Below are 26,692 nucleotides of genomic sequence, written 5' to 3' on the forward strand. Positions count from 1 at the left end.
CATGAAAAGAGATGACAGTCTCCTCATCAACACTGGAGTGGAAGCCCCACTGCTTCAGATGAAGTCACTCACTAATTATGTTTCCATTGTAGTTTACTTTTATTGATATACCAACATTTCAAAACCAAGCATAAACACTATTTTTCTTTTGTGTTCAAAATGAAAATGACCATTCATTGTATCCATACTTGTCTTTAAGGGTCTTAACTGGCTAGTCACACTGTAAAAAACTGAATAATAAAATCAGCTTCAGGCCAACCCTATCTCGTTAACACTCTTAAATGCGAAATTTGACTGAAACAACAAATACATGACAATCTAGCATGAACATAAACCCTCGATTTTGCCAGTCATTGCTTGCTTTGACTGAAACAGAACTACAGACTTGTCCCTTGTTTCAATACGAATGAGCTAATAAAAAAAAAAAAATCAAAAGGAAATAGTACGGCAAATGTCATCTTCTCACAAGAGCCAGAATCAACCCTCAAGAAGCCCCCTGCACTTATTTTTTTTTCAACACAGTGCTGCTTTTGGTCTGAACACCCAGTCATGTGTACATCTCAACTATATCTAAGTAATTTGAGAGGAATAAGGCTAAAGACAGTAGTGAATGGGAATGTGATGTGTTTATGTTCAAACGAGCCAGGTCTTTAAACTTAACTGTTACATTCAAGTATAATGAGCAGATATGGAGCACATGCGATTTCATGATGGCTTCTTGGTGATATTGTTGTTTTGACAAGTCACAGTACAAAACCTACCATGTAGTTTAAAGGATACACATGTCAGTAAGGATCACTTACAGTAAACACAAGCTCAAACATTAGCATTAGCAACAACAAATCTCTAAAATGAAGCGTGCAAGCTAACGGTATGACTCATACCACCATCTGCATTAACTGCACACACAGAAACAAACACAGAAACAAACAAGAAATGCTTTTTAAGTCTATGTGAAGCTGGCAACAAGTCATATTGGTATTAAATTGACAGATTTAGAGAAAATCTAACGCCAACTTTAATAAATACTGAGTGGTATTTATTCTATTTTCAATCAATAAACAAGAATATATTCAGATAAATTAAGTTTAGCATATTGAAATATATGATATAGCATTAATATATTATTATGCACCTGTTACATGTCCTGACTCTGTTCTGATTCTGTAATGACAATAAAAAAATAAATGAAGCAGGCAGGATCTCTTGGTTTGGCACGAACCATGTCGAAAGATTTTTTTTTCTTTTTCTTTTTTTTACAGTGTAACCAAAGGCTTTTTGTGCACAACATGACTCCAGAATGAAAGTCAAGCAGTTAATAATCATCATTTTAAAAACATTTTTTGTCCGGCAAAAGATTGCGACAATACTGTGATTATCAGAATGCATCTTAGTCCAAGTGAAGCAGTTCAGTTGCAAATTGTAGACAAAAGACAGCGCAGCAACAGTTGTACGGAGCCCATCTTACAGTACTGGGTATGTAACCTAGAGGTGACAGTTTCCTTTAGGTGACAGCTTGGGGTCACCTTTCCCTGTTGTTTCCTCTGACATTGTGTGTTTAGGAAGAGGCAAGTTTACCTAGTTGCCACGGAGCTCCAAACACGCTGCAGTTTTTAGGGCTGGGATGGGGCTGGGATGGATACGAGTTTGAGAGCACTGCTGCTGTCAGGCAAAGGGGTTGTCTGATTTTAAGATAGAGACATCCGTGTCGTAGCCCTTGCCATTCATATGTTCTGTGTGGCTGTCGATGCTGTAGCAGCCCTGTACCTCTGTGATGGAGGAAGCTGTGTAGGAGGCTGAGCGCAGGGCGTCTGAGTTGTTTCCTACACCACTGCCAAACTGGATATTATACTGGTTCCAGTGCCTCCTCAGAACTGCTTGGACCTGAAGCAGAGAAAACCACATTCAGAGTAAGACTACATAGGAATCCCTAGTGCAACTGCAATTTGTGCATTGGAAATAGAGTTCCATACAGACTTTTTTTTCCTTCTTAGAGTAAAGTGAGATAATGTCTGGGACAGGATCAAACTTTATCTTAAAACTAAATAAAGGCAGCTGGAATTAAAAAGAGATCCCCATCAACACCTTCAAGATCGTTGACATGCTGGATCACTTTGTTCAAGCTTTACACAAACAGAAATGTAAAAAAAAAAACTCTGTGGTTTTAGAGGGATTTGGGTAGTGTAACTATTTCTTCACAGTTATTTCACCCGCCCAATACATCTGTGCAGTGTCTCGGCTGGTTGCCTGACAACTTTAGTTAGTGATAGCAGGAAAACATGAACTCAGCGGTGAACAACAGCCAAGTAAAATGTTGAGCTTTATCCAGAGCCAGGTTAGCCATCCCCCCCCGTTTCCAGTCTTAACGCTAAGCTACGCTAAAAGCAGCGTGTCTCCAGTTCTGTAATTAACACACAGACAGGACAATTTGCCTCGGTTGCCCTCTCTATTCCTTAATGTAATATCAGTCTTACGGCTGCCTATGTGTTAAAACATGGAGCTCAAACCGAGCCGACTAGCATCAAGTTAAGATCAGGCAGTTGTTTTAATAATAAGCTAATTGGTTTTATGTGCTGAGAGGAACATATTCATTTAACACAGACACCACAAATTAAGAGAATATAATAATAATCATAATAATAATAATTCTATTAGAGCACCTTTCAAAACAAGGTTACAATGTGCTTGACGATAAAAATGATCAGTGCAAATAAAATACGGTACATAACAATAAAATAACAATGAAATCCAGGAATAACGAATACAAAACTAAAAGAGTTGCAACAGTAAGAAAACAGAATCAGTTAAAAAGGCCAGATGATAAAAATGATATCAATGATAATAGAATATTATTTTTTTTCAGATAAAAGCTAATGCTATGCTAATGATGACTAAAAACAGCATGACTTCAGCTGGACAGAAAATGTACATCTTCTCACAAAACTCTTGAAAAGAGGCATCAAACCTAGTGCCTGATAGAAGTGTACATTTAAAATATTTCTCCAATTGTTCTCAGTCAAGAATAATGACAATTTCATGATTGAGCTTGACACTTTTGGCCTCCTGTTATTTGAGGCAAGAGGTTCCAAACATCATTTAATTCTTGCTAGCTAGTTACTCAGTAATCTTGTAAAATATTCACTTTAGGCTGAATACAAGCTATTTTGTATGCAAGTCAATTGTCTGCATAATTGATACCAATCAGCTGTTTAGACAGTGGCAGCTTGCGGTCAGTAAATAATGTTTCTCCTGTAAAGTCCTGTGGGGAATGTGCCTGTCAAGATAGCAGCCTATTACTCCACCATCCTGCTCCAATGGTAATCATAGGAAGTTCCTTCGCCTACAAAGGGGGAATGTGGATATGTGGGCGTATGTGTATGCAGGTCTAAAAATAACAAAGAAAAGGGCATGACCCCATCTTACTTCTCCGTTGAAAAAGCAGAAGATGGTGGCCACCAGCAGACCCTGGAATGAAGAAAAAAAATCATCATATAAAAAAAATATAACATGTTCCTTAGTGGTCTTTGGTACATTATATCTTAAAGTCTAAGATGATGAAGCTGGAAATATAAAAGGTCAAACTGAATACATTTTGAGAGCTGATTCAGCCTGTTGCTCAAGCACAGGATGATCTTGCTAGCCTCCAACTGATGTTTAGCCCCTTTCAGCTCAGATAATTCATGCCTTCCTTCCTGCTGGTCTTATGGACTACAACATAAACAGAGTCTAAAACTGTTGTGTTTGGCTTCTGAAACCTCAGAAAATATATCCAGGCAACAGTTCATTTGGTAGATGTTGCTACATTGGTCGAGGGAGACACAAAATGTAATCAAGTTTCATAATAAATGATCTACATATTACAAAGACAACAGCACACTGGCACATTGGAATATATGCAACAACAGCAACAACAACAGAAGCTGGTATCCATTACTTAGTCATATCTGAAACACAGTGCATAGTTCAGGCATGCTTTTACCTGGAATCATCATCTTACCTGGTAATGCATTAGTATGTGCATGATGTAGTCGTATATTTCTGAGGAGACCCGTCCCTGTGGCTTGTAGGGAAGCAGGACGTACTGAATCCCCAGGAGAGGAACCAGAATCAGGGTGGCTCTCACTGCTTTCATGTAGAGACTCGACTCTGCCTGATGGGTCACCTTCAGTTTGGTGATGAGCACTCGCACAATGTTCAGTAGAAAGAATAAATTGACCTGGGGAGATACATGGAGATAACATCAATACAAAAACAAATACATGCTAATTTAAAATCATGCATGAAGCGATGAAAAAAACAAGACAGTAAGGGATTAGGTTTTTTTCTTTGCAATTACAACAAACTGAATATTTCAGTCACATAGGAACCCCCTGACTGTTACTTTTAAAAATGTAACAAAAAAATGAAATAGTACAAAATTCAGAATCTAAACAGGACTCTGTGATTAAGGTTTAGTCATTGATGAGCAAAACTACACCAAGGCCTTTCTGTGTAAAAAAAACCTTAGCAGACCATTGTAAATGCTGTTTGAGGTTGAATCATTTAGTCCTAAGAGAGCCTTGAGGGACCAGATTTCTTTGAAGCATGCTTGCCTGTGCTGATTAGGTGAATTCCTAGAATGAAACATGGGCCTGTGGGACCTGGGCAGATACTCAGAGGGGCAGATGCATTGATTTCACAAGATAAACACAATTATGCATGCTATGAAACTGTGTCCTGCTTTCAGGCCCCCCACAGTGTCCACTCAGAAGAAGACAAAAGCAGCTTATTGCACAATAAAAACGGTGCACAGAGTTAAATATGGAACAAATCAGCTGGTTAATCTTAGCAAATCAATATTGCTGTGATTTGCATAGCCTGTAATTGGTTCTTACCACAAGAGCAGCGCAAATGGGACCATGGATGATGTAGAGTAGTGATGTATTGGAGCTGATCCAACAGCTACAGTGAAGCAGAGGACAAAAGAGAGTTTACACAACAGTGTCAATGAATCACATGACAGCTGACCCATGATGCAGATCAATGGGTGTCCTGAGAAATTAATCTGCATGAACAGCTTGAGAGTATTCATGAGAGAAGCTATCTGCCAGGTTGGATGTGTTGTGCAAGATGCACACAAACAAGCAGCATATTTTTTTTCTTTCTTTCAATTTTTTTACGCAATCTTTACCATATTTAGGCCTAGTTAGCTGAAACCTATTTATTCTCAGTTGAGACAGAAGTGGATGGTATAAATATGTCTTCTGTATAAACTGTGAGTAAACTGCACCCATTACATTGTTGGTTAAGCCAAGATAAGATCATCAGTTAGGGAAAACTGAATTTACTGTCATAGCAAACAAGATAAGGTAACAAACTAAAGAGTTTGTAAAGTGGCTTCAGCTGGGAACACACTGAATAAACTCTTATTGTCCAATTAGCAAACAAGCCAAGCTACGGAAACACTTTCTTTCTTGGATAAAATGGTGTGTGGTGAAGAACAAATTAACATGGAATTCACAAACAAGCTAAGAAGAAAACAGAGCATTTTGGAGGACAAAGGAGTGCAACTTAATGGAGTGAGCCTACTTTTATACATTTTTAACATCATCTTATATATATTTTCATTAGATTGTGAGAGGCAGTATTACACTAATGGTGCTTACTTGTCATTGTAGTAGTAACTTCGTGCAACGGCATGTATGCAGGCTGGAATGAGAGGAAAGCCTACAAAAAAAATAAATAAAAAAGACATATAAACAGTTAGAATACAAGGGACAAGATCTTGCAACCTGAAAATGTTACGTAGCTTTGACTCTGATCAATCAGTTTCATTCTATATGATGATAACAGCTTATTACAATTAAAGAACATGGTAGCTAGCTTGACATTATCTCCTACATACCCCAGCCTAGAAGATAGTACCACATTAGATGTTGCTTCTCAGCAAACACAGCCACCACGATGAGAGTGTGAAGGTATATTCCCTCACACAGCATCCAGAAATAATTGCAGCCAAACAGGTACAGATGAATGAACACGGAAACTTTACAGCTCATCTGAGGGAGAAACATATGATGAATGTAAATAGTGACTATTGAAACTTTGCAACAGCAACATGATTGAATGACAAATATAAAATGATTAGAGTAATTAATAATAATAATAACAAAACTACAAATAAATACATAAACTCACTGGATTTCTCTGCACCAGCTCCTGGTTGTTTGCCACTGCTGTCAACCAGATGATGGTGATCACAGAGTTGAGAACAAATGACAGGAAAAGGTTTTTGTGAAGTGTGATCCTTTGGCAACTTAGACTCCTGCAAGGAGAAATATTAAACAACAACATTAAACCACCATTCTAGTGATTAATGAATGGAGAGATGATAATTATCTTGTTATAAATTATGTTCAGATGATATTTGTTTGCTCACTTGAAATGGAAGAATATTGCAAGGGAGATGAAAAGAGAGATCAATGACAGCCCATGACCAATGAGGGCTAAGTACAAAAGATTCATTGCCGTCTGAAAGGAAACAAGAGAAAAGAAATAAGATCATCTGGATCTCCAACTCATGTTATGAGACAGTATTCACTTGATTTTTTACGATGATGTTTCAATACAGTTAATTGTTTTTATAAATTGACTCATATCCTCATTTCCTGTTACCATAAATCACTAAATGTTAAGATGACGTCAACTCGTGGAAAAGCTTATTCTCAGTAAAGTCTCAAGTGGAAAACAATTATCTAAGAGATGCTGTTATCCTTCTTGTGTATTCATGGTCCCCAGAGGATGCTGTAATTCTAGCGACCCTGCAACCGCTGACCCAGCACCCATCCCAGTGGCAAGCTTTTCCCACTGATCTAAACTTCGATCCCTTCTGAGTCTGCCTATATACTGAAGGTCAAAACTAGCCATGATTTAGTTCTTCTATTTTTTAAACCCTATAGAGTGACCCACCACTCTGCCTTCATTGGTGTGTTCGTTGCAGCGGGTGTAGTTGGTCCATGTGCGATTGCTCTCAGGATGCAAGAACCAATGACCACCGTCAGTGCAAATCTTCGTAACCATCTCTGCAAGTAAAAACGATAGTAGATATGAGACAGAACACCTCACTAATACAAAGGCAGTTTTGACATTGTATGTAGATTTGAAGCCATGAGCTCTAAGAATATTTCTGCCTTTCAGCTGAATCTTAAAGAACATTTCTTGGTATCATATATTTGTAGCAATAAACATAGGCCCAGACATGCACTTTGGGGTGCCCCTTTATCTCAAGTGGAATGAATCATAAAAACAGGCTAAACAAGAGATATGAAGGGACACTCCACAATATTACACATGAAGACAAGTTTATTAGTCACAGAGTAGACCAACTACTGTAATTTTACCCAAAATCGATAATTCACCAATTTTCTATTCACCATCATGTCAAGGAGAACTTTCTGAGTTATCAAAACACTTTTGGGGTTCCAGGGGGGGTCTGGCTGGCAATGGATTTTCATATAATGGCGGCGGATAGAGCTCACTTTTGAATCATCCAAAAACACACACTACAAAACATCCAAATACCTCCATACTGCTCGTCCGTACTGACCCAAGCATCCTGTTCTTCCACGTCTACATACATCCAATGGTTTTACAACGACGAACAAACGTCTTGCAGCAAATCTTGCGCCGCCCTTATATGAAAATCCATTGCCAGCCGGACCCTTACCCCGGAACTCCTTTTTGATAACACTGATGATACCATGGAAATTTTGCAAGCTGCAAATCTATAACTTCAATTTTCCATAAGAAACCAAAGGTGCAAATTTGATCCACATTAGGGAGTTGATCAGGATAGCGCTGCCTCTGCTGCCTGATTTTGCTAAACTCATGACTGAACATGTTTGACAGATTTTAAACCACAGATCTCACCTGAGGGATCAAAATCCTGGAAGTAGTCTGGGCAGTGCTGCTCTGAGATAACTCCTGCAGTAGTGTCGTCCCAACACAGCCACCCATCCCAAGTACGATTACACATGGGCTCTACAATCAAACAGAGGGTTAGGGGTCACCATTATATTGATCAAATGATGTGTGGCATTTTCTAATTAATGACAAACAGTACAAACTTTAACAGTTCATTGTTTAAGTGCTATGGAGTTCAATCAATCGATCAGTTTTGAAGACCATATTGTCACATTTGTCATTGCATACTATCAAAAAGGTATTTTATACAACTGAACATTAAATATATAAAACACTATCAACAGGATTCTACCAGAGGTGTTTCTCCTATATGTGTTTCTCTATGTCTTTTCCAGAGGCTTTCCCCTGTCATTCAATCCAGACACCAGTGAAGTTCCGTAACATGAAGGCCTTCAGCACCTACCTTGTCTGCCATGGGTGTTATCCTTCATTATCTTTTGATAGCACTCAAACTGTGCAGTTACTATCTGGTTCCTGGTCACTCCTATGTCATGGTAGACATTGGTTGGATGCTGGTGTTGGGTTTCATTGACCTCCAAGCTTGCCTTCACAAAAAACTGCAAGGAAAGAGAGAAAATATATAGCCTTTTCAAAATATGAGTTATTACTTTAAAGAGGCCCTTAGTATTTTGGCAGGGTATTTAATTTATATTCTCTTTTCTTTACATCTAAGTTACCTAATGACATTAGTATTTTTAATGTGTGGTATTTTAAGTTGCAATATTTAAAGCCCAGATTGTTACAGACTAAAAATAAAAGTCAGGATTAACTGTGCAAGAATGTAAGAAATGAAAAATAAGCAGCTGCAGCAGCAGAGGAAAAATCTGGTGATTTAAAGCACCACCCGCTGACCACGAGTAGTGTGCCAAATCAAACACACTTGCCCGTTTGCATGAACAGGTGCAATCTGGACCTGGCAAAATACTTAAAGCTAATATGCCGATGGTGAATATTTCCCTCAGTGGTACACAATGACACAGAAGCAGAGCAGTTATTATATGTTTCAGTGAAATGAGTGGAACAGTTGGATGAAGAGCAGGCTGTGGAAGATTTTGCAGTGCACAAGCCTCACAGGCTGAAGTTAATACAGGTGAATGTAACAAGCTACTGATTGTTGCAACAACTTCTTTGTTGCCAACCAACGCAGAGTTTTGTCTGTGATCATCGGCTGCAACTGCTGTGGAGTTTATGAAGTGACAGCTGTTTGATTCATGAAGCTTAACATTGCTAAATAAAGTCTTTGAACACGCTGCATGGTGTGATAATTACAAGTTGTACGCACAGCCTGCAAAGTGCCTCACTGGAGTTTATCCATATAGCTTTCGTGCGGCTTTCATACAAGACTGGTGTAAATGCATAGTTTTATCATTTATTATTGTTAATAGTAATTTATTTTTACTTGAGAAAAGAAATGTGACTTTTAGATGAGTACAATCTCCTGGTAGCCTACAGTGTCTACCTCTGGTGAGAACAGACAGAAAAGAATCTCTGCAGTATCTTAAGTGCAAGCTTGTGTCTGACTTCAATTTTTATTCTGACTCAGTGGGGATGTGTTAAAGTAAGACAGTCCTCACATCCCATTTTGAGTGCCTGGAAAGGGAGTCTAACATACACAAGCTTCCATTAAATCCATTTGTGCTTCATGGAAAATATGACATCTATGCAGAGCCATTGCCAACCAGATGTGTCCAGCTTTTTTTTTTTTTTTTTTTTTTTTTACAACACAGCAGATACCAACCTGAAGGAGCTTTTTTTATCCCTTAGAAATCATCCAGCATAGACTGAAAACCAGTCAGAGATGGTCATAGCTAGTGGCAGCAAACTGCAATAATTATGTTCCATGTACTGGTAGATTATTGTGAGCTGTGACACTGCAGCTCACTTCCAAAAAAACGAAAAAAAGACAAAAGAAAAGAAAAGAAACAAAAAACTCCTGTGCACCATCTACCATGTTTGATTTCTCCACACATTCAGATATTCTATTTTACCATTGTGTCTAAAAGTTGTCCTACCTTTGTAAGGTTACACAGCAGGACAAGGACCACCAGCCAGCTCTGCCCCATGCTGTCCATCCTCCCTTTGGCCATGTCAGAGCTTGGTGATGATTTCCCAGCTGCAGATCTGGAATGGAGAACATATATAAATTGAAATCATTTGGAAAAAGAACTACACAGGTCTTTGTGTCGCTTTGTTTTACAAGTGACTTAAATGTTCTGAAAAAATGCTGCCTTGAAGCGAAGCACACATGTAAAGATTCATTTACAACAACTTACACAGATCATTGACAGGTCTGTTCTTCACTGGACTAACACATTTTAAAATGTAGTTAAAATAGTATATTCAATTTAAGTAGCCTTCAGTGTCAAAGGATATACCAAATAACTGAATGAGTACATGTGATGGACAACACATAGACATAATGTGAGAGTCATGTCTCAAGTGAATTGCCCTCTTGGGGACTAACAAAGTTGTCTAAGTATCTGAGTATGTCGCAAACAGCTTAAACTCAACCTAGAGGTCTTGACATTAATTTAACATTTTCTGGCTGTTTATTTATTTTGTTTTATAATGATTCTAAATGTCAAATATGACCAAAATTGTCTTTATGGGAACATCAACAAAAAGTAAACAAATCAGTTGCCATTATTCTGTCATCAGCTACAAAAAAAGTCAGCTCAGAGGTGAATGTGCCCCCAAAGAGCAGTGTTTTGGCTGGATGCTGCAAAGACAACACAGCTAACAAAAATATCTTCCAAGAAGGTTCTGGTTCCCTGATAGAGGTCATGTAAGCACAGCTGAAACTCATGGCCTCACTGCTGCTGCTGTGCAATTTGGGAACCGCATCTCCTCTGCACTCTTCCACAGTTTGTCAAATGTGACAGTAGTTTTATATTAGTAAGCTTGTGTGTGTGCGTTAACACATTTTCATTTTTAAAAGGGTGACGATGGTGTCTCATCACAGCACAGCAGAATCCCAGAAAGTTGTTTGCGGCAAAGCTGCGGGCCACTGGGGGCTCACATCACGGCTGCTGCATAGCAGATGAGACAGAATTCAAATGGAGACATCCCCCAGGTTGTACAAATCTGCTTTTCAAAACAGGGGCTGTGCTAATGCTCAGATAGCTTTACTTCAAGCCTCTCTGCCTGCTCTGATATTTCATTATCAAAGAGGCTCTCTGTGTTCCTAATAGTCCAAACATGCGATGCCCAGGTGATGGCTCTCGTCCTGCTTTTTTTAACGTGTTATTTGTGCCATTAATTTAATATCACATGCGCCCAGAGTTCCATGCTGTCACCTAAACCGCTGGGCTAGGTTCATGTGGCAGCGTTGCTTTAGGCATGAAACTGTAACAAGGAGCTGAGGAATAAAAAGAATCAGGAGGGATGAGAGAGAACCTGAGTCCTGGTTGACATACATGGAGGTACACGGCACGCAGGAGTGGGTTACATCTCCTTCAAAAGCGAAATCTAATAACATTGTTCATACCCCGAAGGAACTGGGTCATCACTTGTATTTGTAACAGATGAAGTCTAATTAAATGTGCTGGAATGGAACAGCTAAACCAACACTGCAACGGGAGGTAGGGGAAAAAGTAATATATGAGGCCAATACTTACAAGATACAGGGCCTTTAATTGTAGGTACACAGTTTACTTTCTATCACTGATGATACATTCACAAGTCATAACTAAGTAGAGGTAATGTTTTGGGGCTCATCAATTTGAATCAAATTGAACCAGTGTCTCATTCAATCAATCAACAATAAAACTGTTGTAAAACAAATCTGTTGTGTGTTCTGTTTTTTTTTTCAACCAGGGAGTTGGAAGACAAATCAGAGTAACTCACCAGGATTGCTTCAGATTGCTTGATTGCTTCATGTCATACATGCCAATGCAAATAAGAGAGGGACCTATGCTGTTCATTCATGATCTAGGACACTTAAAAATTAATTTCTCAATAACCGCGACAAAGTGGAATTTCTGTTTTGATGTAATTGGTCCACTATGCCATATGTATTCACCTCTAAAAAGTTTAAAGGTTTCATGTTGTATTTTTTTTTTTTTTTTTACATATTGGGTCAGTGTCCAAAATCAGTACTGTGAAATAATTAAAGCCTCAGTCTGCAGTGAAATACACACAGCCTGCATTAAGTAACTGAGTCTTAAAATGAGCTGTCAGGACTTCTGCCACTTTGTGATGTCACAACTATACAGCCACTGCTCTCATTACCACAACCTGGTACACTCAAATCCACCATCTAACCTTACAGGTTTTGTTTTCAATGAGTGCTCACCTGAAATGTGTTTTATTCCATCACTTTAAACAGTCAGCCAATCAGAAGAGGACTGGTTTCCATCAAGTATTTTTTTTTCTTAATACTGAATTGTCCATTTGTGATCATTTCACACTGTGACAATGTTCCTCCCACCCTCATGATCTGCTGGTGTACACCTGTCCTCCACTGCTTGTAAACCTGGAAATCTGACCTACTTTTTTTGTAATATTACTTTTAATGCAGCTTGAAGTAGCATCAACGCCAAAGCAAGCTTGAAAATGAAGGATCCTCCAAATAAAGGAGGAGGTAGAGCACGGGGCCCGGGGCACCAGTCAGAATATCACTGAGGGATTTGACCCATTTGGTTCCCACAAGCCTCCCTGTAGCTCAGTCACCAGAAGGATTGGCCCAGCGCCTCCATAAGTCTGTTCTGAGTTAAAGCAGCAGTACACTGGGGAGAGGAAGGGAGGGGGAGGGGCTCTCTGAGAGTGGGGCCTGTAAAATATTATGATGATGTGCAAATTAGAAACAGGCAGGAAAAGATCAGCTGCTCTGTCACACGTGCATAAAGGCAAACACACAATAACGCGCATATGCACACATGCAAACACACTCACGCACATGCACGCAGCTCTTCTTTGCCAAGTTCCCCGGGTGTTTCTTGGCAAGAGCTGTGCTTCATACATTAGCAGAGCGATACAGGGGATATATCTTGTCAGATAGCCGCCTATCTGAGATAGAGAACAGGCGGCAGAGAACGCTTTCCCAATAGCTGCTTGAATGCAGCCTATCGCCACAGTAGTTGTGATGTCTCTCAGACTGTTTTCTTTGGCTGTTGCTTCTTTTTTAAAGGGCCATAGTGGAGTTTTGTACAGAGCCCTTGCCGTGAATGTCCAACAATACTTTTTGATCAATTTTGCTAACCTTACAGGTTTATAATATATTTATATATTTATAATGGAGAAACAAGCCCAGTTTTGATGAGAAAATGCTGCTGTCAAGTGGCAAGCAACCTAGCACAATCAAGCCTGCAGTCACTTGAAGAAAACTGGGACATATTTTTCTTTTGTCTTTCCTTATTAAACCCAAATGATGGAGGGCATTACACAATACACATACAATATAGTGTTTTAAATTCTGTGTCCATAACTTGCTTTCTTCTTGGTATGTTCACAGACAGTGAGATATCCAGGTAGACCATGTTCACACTTTTACATTAGAAAGTGTTTTGAAATGAAATCAAAGAAATGTGGATATAGCCTGTGTCCAGTTAGATACGTTATAAATGAGGAGCAGCAAAAAGAGTTTAAATGCAGAATGTAACAGTACAACTACAACTGCTAACACAACAAGGTCAGTAACTTGTGCAATTTGGTCATGTTGCGTTCACCACTGGTGAACTAGTGACTGACAGGATCCAGTCAATGTCATTGTTGCCCATTCAGACTGATCAGCCCTAGAGCTAAAACAAAACAAAAACTAGCCACAGCATTTCCAAAAGGCTCAGTTTTCAGGAATGGAAAGCATGAGCCAGCGCATGCATTCTGAAATTTTGATTAAAATGTAGCAGTTAGGACGGAGCCTTCATTATACATGTGATGTTTCTTCCCTTAAAGCTTGATTTTAATGTGTTCAGGCGGCAACAGAAATCTGAAATCAGCTCACAGATATGAAACTGCTAATATGATGATATAATGATAACTTGTTGCTAATGCTTGATCAACCAAATACCAGTTTCAGCACCGTCATGCAACCAGATTTTACATTCCTGCCTGAAGTTCAAACTTCACTGGTTGGGGCACCCGCACCGTATAGCTCACTGGGTTGAGGAGGCGCCCCATATGCAGAGGCTACAGTCCTGGCTGCAGCCGCCCCCGGTTCTAATCCCCTGGTGGCCCTTTGCTGCATGTCACCCCCCACACCCCTTCATTTCCTGTCTCTCTCTACTAGTACTATCCTATAAATTAAAGGCAAAAGCCTCCAAAAGATACTTTAAAAAATAAGAAATAAAATACCCTCACTGATTGGGTTTCCATTGACTCCTTATTTGTATATGTCCAAAAATAGTCCAGTCAAGCTTTTTTCAGTATTTCTGAAAATAAGTTATGTAATACTGTATTTCTGTGTGTTATTTTCATCTGCAGGTCAAATTTCAAATTGCAATTGTCACTTGTGTCAAAAGACAAGAGGTAATCATAGATATTTTCTCAAGATATAAAGTCTCTTTGATGTTGAAAGTGATGCTGAAATGCTCTGCTGCCCTTGTGCGGCTGCAGTCAATGGGGAGGTCACTGATCTTCATTTCCACCACTGATCGCTATTTACAGAGAAATATTTGTGTAGCTCTGACTGTCAATCATGTTAAAACTAATTGATTCTGTAGAAGCCATGTCATTCACAGCCCACAGCAACATGTTCCACACACTTAGTGTGTCTTTGACCTGCATGTATTGGCAGCAACAAGATACAAGACAGAGAGGAAGAAAGCAAAGATAAATAATATAAACTGTGTACTTCATTCATAGATCAAACAAACACATTTCTTGCTAATTGCAGCCACAAAGCGAAGAGAGCAACCGTCACAGATGCGCAACACTTGATTATTGATTTGTTTGGGTCAACTTAAACCAACCACAGACCGGTGCACACTGTGGGTGGTCCGCTATTATCTGTAGTACCTCAGAGTGTTCCACACAAGTGGTTAGTCATGTACACTTTGCACAAGAGCTGACATCACCTATTACATCCGCCAGCATGCAGAGAGATACCTAGGAGAAAAAAAACAGCCTATGCATAACAGCTGTGGTCTTCTCAGCACTGTGCCAGAGCTCCGGCTGTACTTATCAACTCCCACTGTCCCCGCAGAGATGTTGTGCTGAGCTGTAAACATCCTTTTGCCCTCACAGGATGTTTGCCGCCCCATACCACAAGTTCCAATCTGTGGCATTCGGATGTCCATTAGGCTGGTGCAGGCCTATAACATCATTACTGCCTTGTTCTATAGCAGGATGTAGGATTAACTAGAGAGAGAGAGGCCATGAGAATTGATGAAGTCTTCACATGCACAAGCACAACAATCAATATGCGAGCTGTGCACTTGTTTTGCAGCGTCTGTTTTCACTATTCATGTTCTACAGCACAATCCTGATTCTTCAAGGACGTTTTAAACAATGTATTTTTTCTTTGAGGATTGTAATACACACTAAATACTAAATATTCATGGTTCATAAGGTTGTAATGGTAGCAGAGTACTCCAGCAGTTAAACAAAAGCCATGAAGAATCCTTTGTCAAGCTTTCTAGTCATCTTTTAAAAAAAAAAATCAGTTTCATATCATTCGTGTAAAATTTCATTTAAGTTACATTTATTTGATCATATAGTATATTTCAGGGTAAAGTAAATCTTAAAATAGCCTACCCCCATTCCAAGCAGGCTATCTCAGATAATAGTGTGCTCAAGAGCGAGTGAGTGCGACACTTATACTGGCCGCGAGGAATTAAACTTGTAGCTAACACCTTTGAAGGGGAACTATGCAAGTCTGTTTGCTTTTCCGCTGGTTTGGTTACACTGCTCTCAGCCATGTGCATTTGTTTACAACAAAGCCGGCGAAAAATCAATAAAGGGAGCGGCGACCGAGTAACTACACTGATGTTGCAAGGTTGATTTTCAGCCGTGAGACGCCAGGTGAATGCAGAGAGCTACAGTACCATTTCCACTCGTAACAAGTCACAAGTCATGTAGTTAACTATCACAATTACTCCAGAGCTTTTTAATTAAGGTAAAAATGTAGCATAGCCACGGGAGAAATGCTGCTTAGTTCCTCTTTAAGTCTAGCGTCAGTGGGTCAGGCTGATGAATGAATGGTCACCATCTCACCACAATGCTGAGCCTGGTCACACTATATATCTTTAATGAAGCTGCTGAGAAATGTTACATAACAACTTAGCAAAAGAACATGTTCCTATGTTAGAAAAAAAAAGATCAGCTGGAGAAAATGTGCTGATTGAAGCATTTACACCACCCCTCTGGCAGCACCACAACACTCCCGCAGAGATATTTCAACATACTCTGTATACACTACGTGTGTTGTGTTCCATCTATGAATTTCTGAGTGCAAAGTCATTTCCAATAACTCAGGCTGGAAACAGATGGACCGTTTCCAAACCTCTGAAAAACACGGGTTGTGATAAGTATATTATGAAATGTGAACATAGTAACACTGCTCCACTCTCAGTCAGCATGCTGCGTATTACGAGGTGTTTCATTAGAGACGCTGAAGAGCCCGGTGTGGCTTTTCATGCAGCACGTGCAACACGTGGCCATGGTCCATGTCTTTATCAGCTGTGCTTCTGTTACCTCAACATCAAACACGTTTTGTTGGGAAACAGCTGAAGGAGCACAGGTGTTAGTGCAGCTCATCGCTCCACACTAATGCAAAACATAATACCCTGCACCCAATTAACTGTCTGCACATACATCACATCACAGCAGAAGAGCCTCTATGCATTTGTATGTAATGTATTCTTGGCTTCTTATAATCTTTTTACTGTTTTTTCATGTGTAGATACACATGGTCTGATAAAATAAAACAAATATAGGACATTGATATGATTGATTTTATTTAACAAAATTTATAGTCTTTTTTTCAAATGTAATTTATTTCTAGTAGAAAATAAATCCTTGATAACCACCAAAGTCCGACTCCTCTGAGAGATTCCTATGAGCAAGACCAAAATAGACTTTTGGGAAGACTTTTCCCATGATTCCAAACAAAGGTTTCTGAATTAAACTTGAAATATCTCAGTCACTGATGTTACCAAGCCCAAGATGTGAGAGAGAGAGAAAAAAAAAAACTCATGCAAGCCTCCAAGTTGCCAAGGGCATCGCCAGATGTCAGGGAAAACAATAACAATCCGACACAGATGTGAAGGAGGAGTTGGCTTTGTTGCATGAAAAGACCACCTCAACTCTCAGTCCACCCACCCCGACTGATGCAATGTTCTTTGCATTAACATGGCAACAGGGAGCTTGTCTTCTTCCACTGGTCTTGTCTTGCAGTGCACAGATGCCTGAGTATTCATGTCATTGCACTTACGCCCTCGCTGCCATCATGCCAGCCTTGTCGGGGCGAGCACATGGTTCTACTTAATGACTGGGAAGAAGGAAACACTTCAGTCTAATACTAATGGTGCTCATGGGGAAAAGCAGGCTCCACATCACTGGGGCCCTGGAGGCTGTGTGGTCCAAGGACAGATGACACATCTGACCTGCCCACGGAATTATAAATACTGAAAGACTCTGTCCAACACGATCTTCATCTTGGGACCAGGCTTAGCACCAGTGCAGGAATTTACAGTAAATGCATGATTTATGGGCTGGGATGTAGTCTGGAGTTAGGCAGAATCACATGCTACAGTATCAGTGTTGCATCTGGTAAAAAGTTGGATTATGAATACTACAGAAATTTTCCTCTTCCTTCTTCTACTGTAGTGGTTTTCTTTGCAATTGCTGTTGACATTGTTGTTCACCACTGCTTATTTCCCCAAATCGTGATGCATTCACATGCAGTTTGTTTTTTGTTGTCCTTACAAAGCCTGGTACTGTATTCCCCCTCCCTTTCAACCCATTTCAGTATCTAAATCTGAGAACACATTGGATGCGTGGCATGTGAAATCACTCCTCATTATAGATTCTTTTTTTTGTTGTTGTTCATTTTTGACAGGAAACATCAGTCAAATGCCATCTCCACTGGCATCTGCTACAGCACTGATGTCTGTGACACTTTCCGATTCAACCTGATGTCGTATCCACATCAGATCAGCAGCATTACACAAAACTGATACCTCTGTGTTCTGTTTTTTTTTCTTTTTCTTTTTCCTTTTCGCTTGGAGCAGCACTGAGCCGCATGAAAGATTCACAAGAGACTGAATCTCTACATCATGTGATGTATCGGCAAGGCGTGAGCCAGTGTGTGCACTCTAATCCATTAATTTGTGCACTGAAATGAAGATCATCACATCCCGCAGCCACCACACTCACATCAAGTGTGTTCCCGCCCTGACCACTGAGAAAATATCTTAAACATGGAAGTAGAAATTAGAGTAGAAATTCACCACTATACTGTAGTGACCAAAAAAATGACCAGTACCAACTGGTAACCATCATCACTTTGCCTGAAACTGTTTCTGCCAGACTGTTAGCTAGACTCTTGTATTTCGCTTATTCATTAAGTTAATATTTTGGCAGCTGTGCACAGATTCACAGATTAGTCCACAAGGAGTTCCTGCCAAGTCTGGTAGTAATTAGGACAGCACAGTATAAAAAAGGAGAGGTGTTGCTGAAAACCCATCACTGATGAACTGGGTGCTCTAAATAGCTGGCACCATAAGGTTTGCTCCACAATGTGTTTTCACATCCTTTTTTGTCACATACTGAATTTTGCAAGAGGAGCAAAAAATATAATCTAACTCCAATTCAAGGCATCCATTGAAAAAAAAAAAATAAATCAGCAACACAGGTGTATCTTACTGTGCTGAATGTCAAGTGTCAGCTAGCTGACAGGTTACTGCAAGCTTCTCAAACACCACGAAACAGGCAATAAAGTCCCAATGATGTCAAATATTCAGTGCCTGAAATCCTCAGTAAGTGCGAGAGTCACACAAAAATCCACAGTTACTTCATGTTTCCATGGGAACGGTTTGAAAACCTGCCAAACACAGCAGCATTACCACAGAGGAACAGTGGGCATCTCACAGATAGAGAGATGTTATTGTATCAGGAGGACGGCGGCCCTGCTCTCCACACTGGTCAGAGTCTGACCTCTGCAGTGAGGACTGTTCTTTCATGAACATCCCATCATCAACACTGACGAAAAGGAGACAAATAATGGATCACACTTTGTTTTTCATCCCATACATTATCTTCCTTACTTGATGAGTTTTTGACAAGCATTCAATGAAGACTTGAAACCACTCTCACGATAGTATGATGACATTTCACAGGTATTGATCGCAATAGCATTGAATTAAGCAACATTACCAGAGAGGGTGTGCCTTTACATCATTTGAACACACCAGTGATGTGGTCAGTAAACAATTTTTTTCCACAGACAGTGTCAGATGGCTACACAAACATGCACCAAGAAGTTTGTTTACTTCAAGCAAGTTAAGAGTTGATATTCCTGTGTTCATGACACAAACGGGAGCTTCCGACTGCACGTGAACACACCGAGCGCCTCAACTTGGGTCTCGCGCGAGACCTTGAATTAGATCTAGTTTTACAAACATGTCGGCTTGCTTGAAGTAAATAAACTTCTGGGTGCATGTTTGAGTCGCCATCTGACGCTGTCTGTGGCTTTGAGGGATGGAAACAGCCTAAGCAGCAGAACTTCCATCCGCTCCCATTCATCGCTGCCGTGGCGATGCGGGGACAGACACAACTACCGCAAAACAGGAGAAATTAAACTGAAAATCTTCAGATTCCTTCTTTTAGACCTAAAATGTTAGGAACATACAGCCCCGAGTTGAATTTGCCCGAAATTGTCCTTTAAGCACCACCTTGTCTGCTGCGTTGGAGGACTTCTCTCCCTCACCTTCACACACACCTGTAGCCCGGTGATGAGATGAATGAAAACAGTTTTGGAGTGAGCCCATGCTGACTGTTTGAGCCGAGAGCTGGAGATAGCAGTTATGCGTATGGGGGAGAGATGCAGATTCATCCCCAAGACGCCGGAGCTAAAGCTCCACAGAATTAGCATAAGCACACAAACACACTGTCGGCAGAACTAGAGTGTTAGAGCTCATAGGTTGGGACGGTGACTGGCAGGATTTATATTTCAGGGGAGGGAAGAAAAACTAAAGAAACAATTTTAACTGGATGTAAAATTAGGACTGCACTCCAGTGCAGGATGACTCATCAAACGTCTTAAATTGTTTTGCATTAGGAGAAAATACAGATTTTAGATACAGGATTAAAAGATATCTTTATGATAGAACTGATTATTTTCCCCTTTGTTCTTGCATCAGTAATCTTCTCACTTTGATGATGAAATGATGACCTTCATCGAAGTGATCTGTCAGTGTTACCCATGTAATTTAAGATATCCTTTGAGATGTACTTTTAATACTACAAGCAACTAAGCCTGGCACACATCTGTGCAAAAGTGAATATGTGTATTCCCCAAAATGTCAGACCACCAAACACTGATGAACAAGCTGCCATTAGCCGCTGAGAGGATAGCATTACAGCTCCCACTTGAATATGAAATGTCACCGTGCCAAGCCATCATTATTAAACATGACACAAACATCACAAACACTATGACTGTCTTCACATCTAAAAAAGGTGACACCAGAGGAAACCATCCCATTCTGGAGGCCTGGAGTCTACGCAAAGGAAAAAATAGCATAAATGCTCCAGTTAAAAATAAACCGGGCACTCCATCGTGCATCGCACCTGCATAGCTGCTGGTAATTCTCCTTGTCTTTAGTGTAAGTGTTCTGATGTAGCTCGAGGGCTTCCCGGTTGTGTTTAAAATAGTCTAGCCTGCTGAGCATGTGTTCTCTGTTTAACCTGAGGCATACAGTACAGTCTGGTGGGAAATAGTGGCTAATTCTACCAATTTTTTCCACTACACGGAGCCGCATTTTCACAGGTCACTAGTTTTTCTCTGTCAAGTGCTTTACATCCACTGACAGGCTGGAAGCTTTACACAAAGCTTTCTTAGCTGGGTCTTTTCCTCTCTGTGTGATATATCTGCATCATATCCTGGCTGCTGCTTTTCACATATTTTCGTCTCATGGCTGTGTTTGTTGCAGCGATTAACAGTCATTAAACTGGCACTCAGCCGAAAGGGGATTTTCAGGCCAAAATCTGTCCTGCGAGATGAGTGTTTACATGCCTTGTGTGGGTTTTATCTGGGGGAATGGGGAAATGGTGTCTTATGGCTCTGAATTGCATCAATGATGCTCCGACTTTATCATCAGCTGTTTCTCTTCTGGTTGTGTTTGGGAAACATTATGAACCTGCAAAGACGCCTTGTGGGATCCCTCTACAAGTTAGTCAAGAACCACCCACTAATTCTCCCTGTGTTCAGTGTCATTCTATCCATCTGAACACTACCAAAGCTCCATGTCTCACTCACATTCTGCCTTGGTAAGGCACTTTCCAATTCCCAAGGGAAGACATGTGACATACTTTGCTACGGACAAAAAAATGAACATGAATGAGCAGCAAGTGGTAAGTAAGCCATAATAGTGCCACTAATGCATTACATGCTTAGGGTGGGAAAATAAAATCAAAATCAAAAAAGTTCATTGCATGTACCTATGTTTGTGCACAGGGATTTCATTTCATTTATTAGTTTATTTCATAGGGACAGTGCACCACTAATCAACAGAGTTAAAAGAAATGCTTGAAAAAGGGATGCTTGAAAAAAAAATCTCAACATCACATACTGTATCTCTAAAGCTTTCATTGGAGTCTGTCAACATCAGCGGTGACCACAGGGTCTTCCAGGACTGGTGTGTGTGTGGTTCCCTACTGGTATTGCCACGACAGAAATAACCCTGGAGCTCGGTCAAATTCACAGCTGTTTTAAGACGGCCCTAAGGAAGCCAAGGAAAATCCTCCATGTGCCTGCTGTGGGCCCTAGACTTGACCTCCAAGGGAGCTATTCACGTCACTACTAGCAGGCTCAAGTTGCTCCGTATGCCAACGAGTTAGTGTTACAAAAACATTTAACTGCTTACATGTGTGAGCTGCTATGAAAATAATATATAAGGAGGATCAGAATTTTGGCTCAGGGAAAAAAAAAACCTGATTTTTTTTATTTTCAGAATATCCCTTACAGAAAAACCACATGAACTTCACGTGATTTTTCCACATGGGAAAATTTTGCACATGGGAATCATGTTATTTGCACATGGGAAACATGTGGTTTTGTCCCAATGGTACGTGAATCACATGTGAATTCCGATGTGAACACATTATCCACATGTGGATCACATGTGTTAGCATGTAGTACACATGTGGAAAATTGGTTCACATGGGAATTCACATAAAATTGGGACAAAACCACATGTTTCCCATGTGCAAAATTTTCACATGTGAAGTTAAGGGATTTTCTGATTATTCGCTATATTTAACCATCATTCTCAGCCAGGCCACCACTCACAGCAGCAGGCATTCCTGTAGCGAACAGAATGAACAAAATGGCAGAAAAATAAGACGAAGCTTCCAGGTGGGATTATAGCAGGAATGTAAAACAGCTTTTTTACTAAACCGATTCAAACAAAGGCCGGAAAGAGAACAGTGGGGCCACCTAGATATTAGAAGAAAAAAAAAAAGCCTCACATAATTATCAAACGCTATGGGATACTGAAGTGATAAGGGGCCCATTTACAGTCAAAAATCATGTCAAGGTGATTGGCTGTGTTATCACGCAGAGTCTATGTCACTGATGTGCAAAAGGCCTGTATAGGTAAATATTATGAACGCTCTGTTTACTGCAGCAGCTGGGGGAGGTGTGTCAGCGCGCACCGACAGCAGCCAGCACGATCAGCACCAACGTGGGAGCTATAAAAAAAGTAAGGAAAGTTGCACTGTGGCCTACATGTCATTAACAGACAGTGCTTTAGTATCTAAAACAAAATTAATCTGGATATTAAGTGTTGCTGGAGCTACCCATTAAATGGAAAATACAGCTTTGTGCTCGAGGGTGTCTGGTTTAATAAAACAATAATGCCAGTATCCATACAGATAATGCTAGGAGCTGTGATAATGATCACTATAAACAACACGGACAATAACACACTGTGTTTTTAAAAAGGGAACTAAGCAAATTGGGACTTTTATTAACCTTGGAAACCAATTAACTGCACTAACACAGAGCGGATTTTTGGCACAGCTCACGGCCGCCCATGGGTTTAACAATAATAATAGTCACATTTTCACAGTAGAGTAAGTTAGCTAATTGGAGATCCAACAGAAATGTTTGCAGCGGACATTTGCTCACAGCAGCAGAAAATGCAGAGTGGGAGATTGGGTTCAAAGCAGTGTGTGCTGGCTGGAGAGAGGGAGCTGTTCAAAGCCAGACTTCTCTGCACTTACTGTTACAAATGATTCATTAATGCACCGTGCAGTAACCCCCCTACCCCCCAAGAGTAGAGTATGGTAATTCTATGTAATGGGACAGTGAGACCTTAGATGATTGTGGCTCAATAGTCTTTTGTGACTAATGATTGCACAGTACTGCATGTTCACCTTTAGAGGACAAACAGACACAGCTTCCCAGGGACTATTTCCTCTATTCCATATGCCAGAAGCCCCCTCCCACACAGTAAATCAGGAAGCTTGTGTCACTGACGGTTTGTTTAGCTCACACAAACATGGAACACCCTTAGAAACCGGCCGCACAGCCTCTTTCCACTGTCCTCTTCTATCCTCCACTGCAGCTCACACTCCACACTCCCAACCTCTGCACCCAGACGCTGCTGCTACTGAAGGCATGAAGCCACGAGGAGCGTCACCGGGCACCCGGTGTACTGAAATTAAAAACTGCATGGGAGAAAAAAAAAAAAAAAAACGGACCCTTCATAATGCATGAGTGGAAAAATTAACCTCAAAAGGTTTCACATCCACGAAACTGAATCCAGAACGAGAGGGGAACACTGGGACCGGTGCACACATACATCATTGTTTCTTTTGTGTAATACGATAACCTCTGCCTGAGGTAAGCAGAAAGGAGGGAAAAAAAGCACAATGTATACTTGGGTTGTTGATTTGATCTGAGCTGAAATACAATAAAGGTTCAACTTGAATGTGTTTGCAGGACAGCATGAGATGCTTGAAGAGTATGAAATTGGTTTAAGGGGATGGGCAAAGCAGAGCGCTCGCAGTGTCCACAAGAGGACGGAGAACACAGCGATCAATAAGAGGCGCAGGGGCCCGGTGCGGCCAGGTGATTTATGAGGGGTTAAGTTTCATGAGCATCGTCATTACTCTTGTCACTGCGAATCTGGTGGTCTTTGCACTCATCAGTGTGGGTTGCCAGGAAGGTAGTGGCTCACAATACCTTTGGTTTATCTCGCATGTATTGGCCTACGCTGTCACCACAGCCATTTTAATGTGACACCAGCTAGAAAGGAAATCACTTGGCTGCTTGACTGTATAAAGACCTGACTCCACTGAACTGGATCAGCTGTGAGGTTCCCCTGTTCCAGCCTCTTAAATGCTGTGGGGAACAAACCCACCATGCCATGGTGATAGCCAGGGCTTTGGGAGCTATGCCGCCATCACCTTTGTCTCAGCCATTTTAATAGCTGTTTTCTGGACTCAGCCACTGAACCCTCAGCATGACAGTTGAGGGGTTTGAATGCCATGGTTGCATGACATTCCTGATCAGCTGATGTATTCAGTCTGGGGCCTGGGCGCTTGGAAGATATGAGATCCACAGACAGACTGACAGTGCTGCCAACGGGCAGCTTTGATGTGTCTGCGCTGACCAACGTGTCCCAAGAGTCGACATGCACGGACAGCGTAGTAAGAACCTGGTTTTATCAAGCTGACTATGTGGTATTATTTACAATCATTTCATCTTTGTGTTCTGTGATCAAAGGTTTGCAAAATGATTCATATTTACCTCCATGAACCATTAGGAGTCAGTAAATAAGGAGTGTCATTCACATTGCGTGGGGAGCGTTTTAGGGATCAGAAACACAATTTAGGTTAACAAGATGAAAATCTGAGAGGCCACATTAAGAATAAGAAGATCAGTTTGAACAGCATTAAAGGGGAGTGTGTGAAGAAAAGATAATCTGACTAAATTACAGTTTCAGTTTATTTCACATCAGATTTGTGTGTGCAAGGCACAATGTGATATGTTTGTCACCAGCATTTGTAAAGGCAATGGCTGTGGGTCAGTTTGTCTGAAATTGCCAAGCAACAATCAACCAAATCTGATAATACCACAACCTATTTTCTGCTTATACTGTGTACAATTTGCTTTGCACAGATATTGTGGAAGGCCATTGTAAAATGTGGACAAAGTTGCTTTCAATTAAGTTGTTTGAACATATCAATTTGGAAAGAAAAAGAAAATAGCACATAATCTTTAGGCTTGGCTACATGTTTGTTTTTTTTCTTTCTTTTCCACATATAACGGACTCTGTAAACACTTCATGGCGTGATTAGAGCAGTTTCGACACAAATGTTCAGAAACTCTGCTGTGAGTAACCTGGGAGTTACCTCCGCTCTGTCACTATAGAGTACACAGCGACCGTCGTCATCATCCCCTCCTCCTACACATAATCACCACCACCACCACCACCATCATCATCATCATCATCACAATCATCATCATCCCTTTCGCTTTTACCGTTCAGCCCACAAACTTCCAGCATGTCCAAATCTGCCGCTTATGTAACCATGCAGATGGTTTAGCAACCAGTGACCAGCGCTCACATCAAAGCCTCATGCGCTGAATGGAGCTGAATCACTGCTGATTCCCAGTCCAATCAGTCTGACACAGGCGCCGGGCTTTTCATCCCTTCGTGTATACTTTAGTGGCTATTCAATCTATAGAATGGATGTCAGCTCTGGTAGACTGAGCAACAAGCCCTTGGATGTATAGTCAACCGGACGAATGGGCCATGCATGCACACGATGATAGAATCGATCCTCTAAATCAGCGGTGTTAATAGGCTATCATCTGTGCGTTTGAAAGCTCCTGTGTAGCTCCAACAACCATTAAAGCCTTTTTTTTCTTTTTACGCATTTCAATAAAGCGTGAACACTGCAGGCTGAGTAAACCCTCGGTGCATCACTCGGTCGTGAGTAAACCCTGCAGAAAGAGACGCGCCAGCCTCTATCTCATGAGAATGATTAATTCATGTATGGGATCTAAATGTCCATGCAGTACAGAGATTGCTGCTTCATATCCACAATTTCTCTTTAACAGAAGGACAACGCAGATTAAATGGACCCAGTCACGGATGCTCACTCTGGTGTTGAGACGTTAATGGATTTGGGGATATAAACAGCAGATTCCGCGGATGTACATTCCACGGCTCGGTAATCCACGCAGATTCAGAGGAAATGACCTCGATACACTCACACAAACACAGATACACGTTGCACGATGATGAACAAAATGCACCGTCAACTCTCAACTGCTTCTCTCCGATACTGCTGCAGCTCGCACTGCCCGAGACGGCATGGTAGTAAAACACAACCGCACAAAGCGCACAGCACCGCAACCGCACCGCACACTCAATCCACGCACTCCGTGTCAGCGTGTCCTACCAGAGGAGAAGCTCCAACAGCAGCGCCGCCGGGTTGAACTGGAATAAACTCTCAAGGCAGTCCCCCCAAAGTGTCTTCAGTCCTCCTCGGCTTCGGCGCGACGCACCACACAGAGCAGATCCCCGCCGCTCAATGAGCGCAGCTCACAGTGCTG

General features: G+C 40.9%; 1 protein-coding gene across 1 annotated transcript; it reads right to left on the minus strand.

The window, feature by feature from the left end:
• Positions 1 to 539: 539 nt before the first annotated feature.
• On the minus strand, positions 540 to 26,663 carry calcrla (calcitonin receptor-like a). The gene is made up of 13 exons (XM_083997183.1): positions 26,539 to 26,663; positions 9,975 to 10,083; positions 8,366 to 8,519; positions 7,909 to 8,019; positions 6,949 to 7,061; positions 6,419 to 6,510; positions 6,178 to 6,304; positions 5,885 to 6,038; positions 5,646 to 5,706; positions 4,875 to 4,941; positions 3,998 to 4,216; positions 3,424 to 3,465; positions 540 to 1,884 (listed from the first exon to the last, which is right to left on the minus strand). Exons 2-13 carry the CDS (start codon positions 10,047 to 10,049, stop codon positions 1,666 to 1,668), a joined length of 1,434 nt encoding a protein of 477 aa, XP_083853309.1. The 5' UTR covers positions 10,050 to 10,083; positions 26,539 to 26,663; the 3' UTR covers positions 540 to 1,665.
• Between the last annotated feature and the right edge of the window lie 29 nt (positions 26,664 to 26,692).

Source organism: Trachurus trachurus (genome assembly GCF_905171665.1).
Source record: "Trachurus trachurus genome assembly, chromosome: 21".
Taxonomy (NCBI): Eukaryota; Metazoa; Chordata; class Actinopteri; order Carangiformes; family Carangidae; genus Trachurus; species Trachurus trachurus.

Bases quoted from the DNA above. Each gene is read 5' to 3' on its own strand.
- calcrla (XM_083997183.1), bottom strand. From the start codon at position 10,049: ATGGCCAAAGGGAGGATGGACAGCATGGGGCAGAGCTGGCTGGTGGTC. The intron at 8,020-8,365 runs GTAGGTGCTGAA...GTTTGATTGTAG, and splicing joins TAACACCCATGGCAGACAAG to AGCCCATGTGTAATCGTACT. The intron at 6,039-6,177 runs GTGAGTTTATGT...TTTCTCCCTCAG, and splicing joins AGCTGGTGCAGAGAAATCCA to ATGAGCTGTAAAGTTTCCGT.